The sequence below is a fragment of the Galeopterus variegatus genome, unplaced genomic scaffold (genome assembly GCF_000696425.1).
Source record: "Galeopterus variegatus unplaced genomic scaffold, G_variegatus-3.0.2 Scaffold1222, whole genome shotgun sequence".
In the NCBI taxonomy this organism is placed as follows: domain Eukaryota; kingdom Metazoa; phylum Chordata; class Mammalia; order Dermoptera; family Cynocephalidae; genus Galeopterus; species Galeopterus variegatus.
The window spans coordinates 264,591-276,270 of NW_007727333.1; the positions used below are offsets into that span (position 1 = coordinate 264,591).

At 44.1% G+C, this 11,680-nt stretch overlaps 1 protein-coding gene across 2 annotated transcripts in view; it reads left to right on the forward strand.

Moving 5' to 3' along the window:
• NPHS1 (nephrosis 1, congenital, Finnish type (nephrin)) overlaps positions 1–10,510 on the forward strand; it is a 19,578-nt gene extending 9,068 nt beyond the window's left edge. Inside the window, exons 18-29 of one of the 2 annotated variants that reach the window (XR_550686.1) lie at positions 642–813; positions 913–1,069; positions 1,164–1,315; positions 2,979–3,090; positions 3,194–3,375; positions 5,112–5,168; positions 7,168–7,287; positions 7,428–7,452; positions 7,559–7,631; positions 7,781–7,878; positions 7,978–8,093; positions 10,103–10,510. Coding sequence is in view for 1 of the 2 variants with exons in the window: in XM_008575674.1 (XP_008573896.1) it covers positions 642–813; positions 913–1,069; positions 1,164–1,315; positions 2,979–3,090; positions 3,194–3,375; positions 5,112–5,168; positions 7,168–7,287; positions 7,428–7,452; positions 7,559–7,634; positions 7,785–7,878; positions 7,978–8,093; positions 10,103–10,234 (1,395 nt within the window). In the remaining variant the exon portion in view is untranslated. Of the gene's footprint in view, positions 1–641; positions 814–912; positions 1,070–1,163; positions 1,316–2,978; positions 3,091–3,193; positions 3,376–5,111; positions 5,169–7,167; positions 7,288–7,427; positions 7,453–7,558; positions 7,635–7,780; positions 7,879–7,977; positions 8,094–10,102 lie in introns of both variants that reach the window. The other variant, XM_008575674.1, reaches the window with a different exon arrangement.
• The last annotated feature ends 1,170 nt before the right edge of the window (positions 10,511–11,680 follow it).

Genomic DNA, 11,680 nt, shown 5'->3' on the forward strand with positions numbered 1-11,680 from the left:
ACCAAGTCAAGGGTTAAAACCCCCTTCCCGGTCATCTGTAAAAAAAAAAAAAAAAGAAACGAGTTGATAGGTAGATTAGATTAGAGGGTAGATGCGTGGATGAATATGCTACCAGTGGAAAGATGTCTGGAAGGTAGATGGATGAATGAATGGGTGGATAGGTTAATGGATAGATAGGTACCTACATAAATGGATGAGAGATGCAGGTATTTATGGATGTGTGCACGTGTGCGTGAATAGATAGAGTGAATGGTGGAGAGATGGAAAGGTAGACAGACGGGTGCACAGAAGGAAGAGAAATGGTTGGATAAATGAGTGGGTAAATGGGTGAATGGATGGGAGGATAAGTGGATGAATGGATGGATAGGTGGACGGTTAAATGAATGAATGGATGGATGGGTGGATAGAAGGTTCCAAGCATGAGTGATTGAAAAAAATGATGGGTGAGTGATTGGCTGGATTGGTAGATGAGTGGATGAATTGGTTAAATGGATGGATGGATAATAGAAGGTTTTTTTCTTCGATAGCTTTGTGGAAGGTAACTGTGGCTGGGAGAATGAAGCTACAGAATGGGCACAGTTTGGGGGATAATGTATCTGGGACCAGATTGGGGGGCCAACTCCTGAGTCTTGGACCACCAGGGGGAAGAGGAGGAGGACTGGAGCCTGGATGACATGGAGCAGCTGTCAAAAGGGTCCACTGGGCGTCTGCAGATTCGCCATGCCAAACTGACCCAGGCTGGTGCTTACCAGTGCATCGTGGACAATGGAGTGGCACCTGCAGCCCGAGGGCTGGTCCGGCTCGTTGTCAGATGTGGGTAACATCCAAACCCCTGATTTCAAGGCCTGCCACTAAACCCACAGCTCTCATGTCTTCCCATATACCTCATGTTGACTCCCCTTCCTCTCCTAGTTGCCCCCCAGGTGGAGCACCCCACTCCCCTAACTAAAGTGGCTGCAGCTGGAGACAGCACCAGTTCTGCCACCCTCCACTGCCGTGCCCGAGGTGTCCCTAACATCATCTTCACTTGGACCAAAAACGGGGTCCCTCTGGATCTCCAGGATGCCAGGTGAGCCCAGGCCCAGCCAGGCAGCACTCCATCCCCTACTCTGGACCCCCAGCCCCAGTTCCCCTCCTGAGCCCCCACCCCACCTTCTCTCCAGGTACATGGAGCACACATATCACCAGGGTGGAGTCCACAGCAGTCTCCTGACCATTGCCAATGTGTCTGCAGCCCAGGATTATGCCCTCTTCACTTGCACAGCCACCAACCCCCTAGGCTCGGACCACACCAACATTCAACTCGTCAGCATCAGTATGGTGGGAGGGGGCTGTGAGGGTGTTGAGGGGAGGGTGCTCCCTGGGTCAATTCCCAAGTCCCCAGTGGGTCCCAGGCTGGCTGTATTCCTGAAACCTGAGAAGTGTTTATGTGTGAGTGTGTGAGGATGGAGTTTTTGCCCGCCCCTGAAAATCCTAATGGAGACTGGGTCTTCAGGGATATTCACAACAAATGCAGGGAGGAAAAAAAAAAAAAAAAAGCAAGGGGTTGGGGTTACTTACTGGCTCAAGTAACTGAAAACTAGATTTTCAGGAGTTGCTGGATGTAGGTTCAGCTGTCATCAAGGACTCTCCATCTCTTAGGTCTGCTTTTCTCTGTGTTGGCTTCATTCTAAGGCTCTTCACAGTGATCTGTTAAAATTCCCAGAGGAAATATAATTCTTTCTCTTCCTAACAGTGGTATGAAAATACTAGAATTTAATTTCATTGGCTCTACCTGTCTTCCAGCTGGTCTGCTTTTCTCTGTGTTGGCTTCATTCTAAGGCTCTTCACAGTGATCTGTTAAAATTCCCGGAGGAAATATAATTCTTTCTCTTCCTAACAGTGGTATGAAAATACTAGAATTTAATTTCATTGGCTCTACCTGTCTTCCAGCTCATCCCTGAACCAATCATATGGCCAGGGGAATGCAACACTCTAATTGGCCAGACCTGGTCATATGTCCATTCTATTAGGAGTAGCGTCACTTCCATCAGAAGCATGTGGGCCTCAGAATGTGGGAGGGTGGTTCTCCAAAGGAAATTCAGGGTGTTATAACCAGAAGAAATGAGGAGAATGGATGTGAGATTAGCACAAAGAATGTACTACAAGGAACATATATACCAGGGGTCTTCAAAAAGTTCATGGAAAGATTCATATTCTTTTAATTCTATTTTCCGACAAACTTTGTGAAGTACCCTTGTATATAGTTGATTCTAATTATTTGTAAATTTACCTACTTGCTAATATTTATTTGTAATCCCCAAATGATTAATTATGGTGCTTTTGTGGTCATTCGAGGACATGCATAGAGCAGCAAAAAATTTGAGTCACCTGAGGTGTATGTTTCTAGCTGGGACTGACCAAGGGGACACTCAGCCTCCTTGTTTCAGCTCTCATTCTGTGACTATGTGTTCTTTTCTGTGGTTTATTTAGTGCCATGATTTTTACACTTTTGTGTTTTTCATTAGTGATTTTGCTGTTTAAAATGGCCCCAAGCATAGTGTTGAAATGCTGTCTAGTGTTTCTAAGTGCAGGAAGGCTGTGATGTGCCTTATGGAAAAAAATACTTGTATTGAATAAGCTGTGTTCTAAGCATGAGTTATAATCGCTACTGGCCACGAGTTCAAGGTTAACGAATCAACAATATGTATCATATAAGGCATCTTTGAACAGAAACACACGTAAAACAAGATCATGTATTAGTTGGTTGATGAAAATGCTGTGACTAGAGGTTCAAAGGAACATAACCCTGTCTTTCTCCTACAAGCAATGGTTTGGTATTCGGTAATTCAGTGTTCACAGCACCCTCGTAGAACATAACTACCGTGAATAATGAAAATCAACTGTATATTTAAAATAATTCTTAGGAAAAACCTGGAAGGAATCTTCTAGAACCCTTTTGTATCCTCTGACTACTTCCCCTATCCTTCTTCCCAAAGGCCGCCCTGACCCCCCATTGGGATTAAAGGTCGTGAGCATGACCCCACACTCAGTGGGGCTGGAGTGGAAGCCTGGCTTTGATGGGGGCTTGCCACAGAAATTTCACATCAGGTGGGTCCCGTCATCACATCAGGTGGGTCCCGTCAAGGCAGGAAGAGATAGCAGTCAGGGGCTGGGTCCCTTTCCTGAACTGACTGTCCTACCTGTCATGCAGGTATGAGGCCCTGGAGACTCCAGGGTTCCTGTACATGGATATCTTACCACCCCAGGCCACCACCTTCACACTTACTGGGCTACAGCCTTCTACACGATACAGGATCTGGTTGCTGGCCAGCAATGCCCTGGGGGACAGTGGACTAGCTGACAAGGGGACCCAGCTCACCATCACTACACCAGGTAGGAAGGGACAGTCTTGAGCAGGTCGGAGAGCTCCTCAGGGGACTTATAGGGTGGTAGTAAAGTGGATAATATTAGTACTCCCCTTTTACAGATGAAGAAACTGATGCCCAGAGAAGTTAAGCAAATTTTCCAAGGTCACACAGCTAGGAAAAAGTAGAGGTGAAATTGAAACTCAGGAAGAAAACTCAGAGACCAGCTTTTTCCACTAACCTAGCTGTCTGAATGTGATTAATGACCGAGCAAAATTAGAAAATAGTTTAAATTGAATGAAAATGAAAACATATAAAATTTTGAGGTGCAGCCAAAGTAATGTTTAGTGGGAAATTTATATTATTAAGTGCTTATATTAAATTTTTTCTAAAAAAGAGAAAGGCTTCAAATAGACTTACTAAGTTTCCACCTTAAGAAACTAGAAAAAGTACAAATTGAACCCAAAGTAAACAGAAGGAAGAAAATAATAAAGGTAAGAGCAGAAATTAATGAACTACAAAACAGAAAAACAATAGAGAAAGTAAAACTGAAAGCTGGTTCTTTGAAAAGACTGATAAAATTTATAAAGCTGATCAGGACATAAAAAGACGAGTTATCAATATTAGGAATGAAAGAGGCGACATTACCACTGATCTCACAGACGTTAAGAGAATGCTTAAGGAATATTACGAATAACTTTATGCTAATAAATTAAGCAATTTTGATGAAATGGACAAATTCCTTGCTTATGATTAATGAGTATGTTGTGATTCTGATGGGCACAGTAGTGTAGTGGTTAATCCCACAGAGCTGGTACAGAGAAGCCTGGGTTCAAGACCTCTACCTGCCACTTACTAGTTGTGTGATCTTAGGCAAGTGCCTCAGTTTCTAAAAATAAGGCATATCACAGATTTCTGTGTCTCAGTTTCTGAAAGTAAAGCCCATCTCAGACAGTTGTGAGAATTACATGAGTTAATATATCTTAAGTGCTTAGAACAAGGCCCAGTACAAAATAAGTGCTACCTAAATCTTAAAGAAATGTCCCCTGCTCACCCTGTTTTCTTTGCTCCGTGAAACTCCCTTAGAGGTCCCCTTTTCTGTCTTCACCTTCCTGACAGAGCAGCCTTTTTCTCTGTGGAAGTCAGGACACTTTCCCATCCTACAATCTTCCCTGCTCTTCCCCACCCCTCAATCCCAGTCTTCCTTTTGAGCACTGACACCAAAGTACTATACTCATCGGCCTTTCTATAGAACTTACACCTCTATTAAGGGATCCGGAGAGCCCAGCATCTTTTTTGGCAAACCCAACAAGTTGATAATTCAGGTTAAAAGGACCTTGCACACCATAAAGCACTCATCAATAATTAATTAATATTATTATTGGCATGAGAATTACTATTAATAGTATTGCCATTACTATCAGCAATTTCTAGCTCTCCTTTTTAAAATGATATTTGGGTGCACCTTTATACAGTGTGCACTAATCATATCAGGGTAGTTAGCATATCCATAACCTCAAACATTTGTCACCTCTTTGTGTTGGGAACATTCAACATCCTCTCAGCTAGCTACCTGAAGTTACACAGTAATTTGTTGTTGACTTTAGTCTCCCTATATTTTTATTGAACACTATCTAGATCTCTGAAATATTCCTAAGAAGCCATATACCAGTAGTCTGAAAAGCTTAAGAAACAGGCTGAGAAATATTTAAGGCTTATCTCAGATCCTTGGTGTTAATTCACAATCTTCACATCCATCCCCAGGCCTGGATCAGCCTTCTGGAGAACCTGACTATCAGCTGCCCACAGAGCAGCCTGCAGGCAAGTCTTCAATCCCCTGAATCCCTCCCCCCTGCCCCTGAGAATGGAACCCCCTGTGCGTAGTGCTCACAGTCCCTTAAGACTTAGCTCTGTCCCTATAGACTCCCACCCATATACTTAGCTCTTCCTGTTGCCTGGAGTGATAAATTTTCTCTTTTCCCAGTATAGTTTAATTCTGAAAGACTTAGCTAATTCCCTGCCCCGTGAGGAGCCTATATCAGTTAGCTTTTGCTGCATAACAAACCACCCCAAACATGGGCGCTTATAGCAATAAACATTACTTCTCATGTTTTATTGCTCATAGCAATAAACATTACTTCTCATGCTATTTCTCATGATGCTATGAGTCTGGCTGAGCAGTTCTGGCTTGAGTCATCTCTACTGTTAGCTGGCAGCTTGACTGGGACTAGGTGGTCTAGGATGCCTCCTCTTCAAATGTCTGACAGTCATCTGGCTCTTGGTTGGGACAATTAGGATAACTGGGCCACATGTCTCTCCTTGGCTTGGTTACATGGAGATGGTCACAGAGATCCCAAGAGCAGCAAAAGTTCCAATTTACTAACATTTTTCAAGTGTCTGATTTTGATACACTTGCTCTTGTCTCATTGGCCAAAGCAAGTCACACGGCTCCATGCAGACTCAGTGTGGAGGGGACTACTCAAGAATGTGGATACAAGGAAGGGAATTAAGGCCGTTTGACAAACAATCCCCCTCAGAGCCTGAGAAGAGGGTTGAAAACAACAGAAATTCAGCTGTTGTTGGCACTAAAAAGAATTGCTTCGCTCATGAAATTGAAAATTCTGAGTTTGGCTGGATTCAGGTGCTGAAAAATTTCACCAGCAATTGTTTCTCATCCTCTCTCAAATTTACCTCCATCTTTGGTGGCTTCCTTCTCAGCTTCTGCCATCAAATGGGCAAAGAATCTTTCTTACACCTCCAGCTTTTGTTCCACTTCTTAGCAGCCAGAAGAGTTGTCCTAAATATTCTGGCAAAAAGCCACTCAAATTTACCTCCATCTTTGGTGGCTTCCTTCTCAGCTTCTGCCATCAAATGGGCAAAGAATATTTCTTACACCTCCAGCTTTTGTTCCACTTCTTAGCAGCCAGAAGAGTTGTCCTAAATATTCTGGCAAAAAGCCACCTTGGGTCAACTACCTGTCTCTGAACCGGTCACTGTGGAAAGGGGGATGGGTGCTCTTCCTGTCCAGGCTAGCCATGTGCCCACCATGGAGTCCTGCCTGAGCCATACAGACTGAGTGCCGGGGAGTGGCTGTTCCCCAAAGGGAAACGAGTGCTGTTAGCAGAAGATGGGGAAGTGGATGCCACACAGACATCTTAATTAGAAGGAGTCAGTCTTGTCCTCGGATATAGCAGAGGAGCCAGCCTGATACTTGCTGTTAGCAGAAGATGGGGAAGTGGATGCCACACAGACATCTTAATTAGAAGGAGTCAGTCCTCGGATATAGCAGAGGAGTCAGCCTGATACTGGTTGAAAAGGAAGTTGGTGGAAGGAAGTCATTTGGGACATAATTTTAAGGGTGAATAGAAGTTTTCTTGAGAAGAAAGGATGTTTGAGGAGAGACATTTGACTATTCTAAGGCTCAAATGTGTGAATTTGCTTCAGTGATTCTGGAAACAGCCAGTGGTTAGTTTGTGTGGCTGCAAGGTCCAATACCAGGGCCTATAGTTTGTGGGCAAGGCTGGAGATATGAGATGAGGCTAGATCACAGAAACTCTTAAATGCCTGGTTAAGGAGCTCCCTCCTGAGTACACAGACAGAGCTCAGGCAAAGGTAGGACCTGCTGCTAGTGGATTGACTTGAGAAAACGGCCACCCGCCCTGGGGTGGCAGGAAGGGGAGGGGAAGGAGACCCCTGCCCATTGCTTTTCTGATCTTGGATGAGGGGCTTTGCTTGGTCAGGGATAGGCTTCCTCAGAGAGTCCTACTCTGGTCTTAGAGCCAATTGTTTTTGGCTCACTGGGGGTATCTTCCTTTCCTAGGACCCTCGGGGTTGCCCCTGCTTCCTGTGCTATTTGCTGTTGGGGGTCTTCTGCTGCTTTCCAATGCCTCCTGTGTTGGGGGATTCCTCTGGCGGCGGAGACTGAAGCGTCTTGCTGAAGGTGAGGAGAGACTCTTCCCCTACCAGGATAGAGAACCAAGGGTGACGGAGAGCTCTGGGGTTGCTGCATATTGAAGGTCTCCTCAGGACCAGGTGAGCTCAAATGGGGATCTCTTACCCCTATCTCCCTATTTCCCCCAGGCATCTCAGAGAAGACAGAGGCAGGGTAAGTGGGGATATTTTTCTGTAAAGAAGCTCCAAGGGAGGAGGCTTGGGGATGACAGATGGCAGAGGACCAACACCCAACTGCTCCCATACCTCCATCCTGGAAGGTCGGAGGAGGACCGAGTCAGGAATGAATACGAAGAGAGCCGGTGGACTGGAGACCGGGACACTCGAAGCTCCGTGGTGAGTGTGGCTGGTCTGGACAGCCCTGCTCACAGGGAACTGACAGCGACTAAAATTCTGTCATTAGCTTTAGGTTAATCATTGTCCTTTCCAGGATCTATGGAGTCAGAGGATGGAAAGGATTTTATCTGTTTTTTGTGTGTGAGACAGGTTAGCACAACAGAAGTGGAGCCATATTACCACTCCATGAGAGACTTCAGCCCCCAGGTGCTCCCCACACTGGAGGAGGTGTCTTATCCCCGAGGTGAGCTGTGACCACATCTCAGAGGTCTCTCCCACTAAAGATACCCCTGGCATCTGGACTGGACACCCTCATTATCCCTTCTTTCCAATCCAGCTCCAGCTTTTGTAGGTCTTGAAGATGAGGCTATGGCCTTTCCTGGGCATCTGTATGATGAAGTGGAAAGAATGTATGCCCCGTCTGGGGCCTGGGGACCCCTCTACGATGAAGTGCCAATGGTGAGAGCTTTGTATCAGCAGAAGTCCTTCCTGGCTAGTACTGGAAACCCACCTCCTACTGCTTGTGTTAGATAGTGTAAGCGAGCTGCTATGACAAAGAGGCCTGGCCATAATCCAGTGGCCTGTAAAAGACAGTCTATTTCTCTCTCACATAACAGTCAGAGGTGAGTGGCCTGCTGTATGTGGTTATTCTGGAACCCAAGTTCTTTCCACTGTGTTTCTCTGCCATCTCCTAGCACATTGTCCAAGTCTGCAGGGATGGGCCAGTTCACTGGGGGTTTCAGCCGGTGGGAAAGGGAAAAAGAGAGTGCAGTGGAGGCACAACCCTGCTTTATGGTTGAGGGCCCCAAACGGTACACATCACTCTGCCTCATCCCACTGGTGAGAACATGGTCACATGACAACACCTGACTGCAAAGGGGACTGAGAAATGTAGGCTAGCGGGGCAGCTATGTGAGTCACTACAGTTTTGTTACTGTGAAAGAAGAGGTATGTATTTCCTTGGATAACGAGCCGTCTCCACTGCACTGGTTGAGCAGAGAAAGAATTTTTGACCCACTCAATTGAAAAGTCAACAGATAGAATTGTCTTCAGGCCCAGCGGGACCCAGGATTTCCTCCCTAAACATGTCTCCAGAAAATCCAGATTTGTATCCTATTAGATTATAAATCTTCAAAGAAAGATAATGCTTCTTTCCCAATAGCTCCAAATGCCCAACACTGACACTTGTTGATCTAGCCTGGGTCACATACTCATCACTGAACCAACCACTAAGGCTGGGGATAGAAGATGCTAACTGGACAGGCCTGAATCAGTGCCCATCCGTGGATCAGGTCAGCCTTGATCAATTCTCTGGACTGAGAGTGACAGAGGAACAGAGAGCCCGGAGGGAAGTGAAGTTGGTGGCTGGGCAGGCAAAAACAACAGACAGGCACTTTGACCACAAACCAACACCCCCACACCCACTGTCCCACAGTAAAGGAGGTGGGACAGAACCCAACTTTCTTTGTGGCCTTGGCTAATGCTCTGGCACCTGTGGGCTAAGGATTTCCCTCTGTCACAACGTCCCATATGGAGCATGGTCTCAGATCTCCCCAGCAGCACAGAAACGCGCACAAAACGCTGTCCACGGTGCTGGACCATATGTGCCCTCTAAAGCACAGATGAAGTCTGAAGACTTACTGTAAAGGGCCAGACAGTAAACATTTTGGGCTTTGTGGGACATATGGCCTTCCTCAAAACTACTCAACTCTGCCATTAGAGGGTAAAAGCAGCCAAAGACAATATATAAGTAAATGAGTGAAGATATTCCAATATAACTTTATTTTTGGACACTGAAATTTGAATTTCATATAATTTTCATATGTCACAAATATTATTCTTCTTTTGATTTTTACCCTAGTTAAAAAAAATATAGCTTTTGGAAAAGTACAAAACAGGTGGCAAGCCATATTTAGCTCACAGGCCAATCTGCTCTAAAGTTTGCTGATCTAAAACAACCATTTTCTCCCTGCCCTAGGACAAAGTACATTCCAGTAAGGACCCCTTCATAGTCTTTTTTCTCTTCTATTTCAATGGGGAAATGTTTTGGACATTCATAGGACTAACAGAATAATGACTCAAATCCCACAATTGTCATAGCTGATAACATGGGCTTTTAAAGGTTTTATATTTCTGACATTTAAATTATTTTCCTAACATGAATTATGGAATATCTTGAACTTTCTTCAAAATAATTCAATTGGTGGGGGCAGATGAGAAGACAGAGATATAGAAAAAGCAAGATTGATCAAGGGTTGGTACTGTTAAAGTTAGGTGATAGGTACATGAGGGTTCATGATGGGAGTTTATTATAATTACTCCCCTCTTTGTAGATGTTGGATTTTTCGATAATTAAAAGCTAAAATATTTTTTTCTGGGAGTTGAGCAGAAGCATATATGCCCTAGAGCTGTGATGATGACCAACAGGGCATCTGTCCATGGTTCTAACTCTGTCTTTTGCCTGTCAGGACCCCTGTGACGTCCGCTGGCCTGAGGACGAGTATGAGGATCCCAGAGGAATCTATGACCAGGTGGCAGGAGACTTGGACACTATGGAACCTGATTCTCTCCCATTTGAGCTGAGAGGAGATCTGGTGTGAGAGCCTTCTCAACACGCTTTTCCTCCGACCACAGGATTGATACTCCAAAGGTCCTTTTCATTCCAGCCTGGGCTGAGCTTGCAAAGTGAGCTCCATAAGACACAAAGGGACTGGGCTTCTTCAGGAGAGGACATGAAGGGATGTGTGTAAGTGATATAAGATGATCCAAGATGGTGTCAAATTATAAACAAGGCTCCTCCTGGGATTAGCTTTAGAACTAAACTTCCCCAAAGGGACAGAATAAATTGTAAGAGACATCTCAAAAATGAAAAGCTATTCTGAGAGTCTTTATGCTTTTTGAAGTAAGATTTTCAGAAGTGGGAAAAGACATATTAAAAAGTCAGTTCATTTTGAATTCAATTACATCTAAAATGGCTAATTGTAGGTGAAATTTATAAACCATTGTTATGTCCTACCTATTCTTGTTTTGTGATTTTCCACATTTATCTATAGCATCATGTATAAACTATGACACACATGTAAACATAAATACACTGTATAGAAAACAAAATGAACAGCTAGATGCAAAAGAGTACATACTGTATGATTTCATTCACAGAAATTCTAGAACAGATAAAACCAGTCTATGGTGATAGGGAGCAGATCAGTGGTTGCAGCAGGGCCAAGAAAGGAGGACTGTAAAAAGGTCTGCAAAAAAGGCCTGAGGAAACTTTTCAGGGTGATGGGAATATGCAATATCATGACTGTGGTGGTGGCTACACGGGTGCCTAAATTTGTCAAAACTCATTGAACTGTGTACACTCAAGATAAGTGCATTTTATTATACATAAATTATACCTCAATAAAGGTGATTTTAAAAACAGTCATCATATTAAAGTAGCCCACTAAGAGAATCTTTATTCTTTATATTGAATAGCAGGATAACTGAGAAATCTGTCTATTTCCACGAAGAACAAAGTATATTTCTTTAGACTTCCACTTTTATATGATCAATCATATTATCAAAACTTTTTAGTTAGGGCCGGCCCGGTGGCGCACTGCTACAGTGTGCCGCTTGAGAGCGTGGCAGTGCTCCCGCCGAGGGTTCGGATCCCACATACAGACCGGTTCCCGCTCACTGGCTGAGCGAAGTGCGGGCGCAACACCGAGGGTTGCGATCCCATTGCCGGTCCGGTACGGGCGCGACACTGAGGGTTGCGATCCGTTGCCAGACACGAAAAAAGACAAAAAAAAAAAAGGAAAAAAAAAAACTTTTTAGTTAAAATGTTTGGCAATATATAATTTTTTTTTTCAGCACAGAATAAAATGAGTTTTTACACTATGGCACTCGAATACACAAATACATTAGGGTCCAAATAACTTCATTTTAATTAAAAAGATGATTTTATTCCTAAAAGTAGAATTTTTATAATTGCATATTTTTCCTTTTCAGATTGTCAGTTACAAAGTTTTGTTTTCTCATTGGCTTAAGCAGGAAAAGTGAAT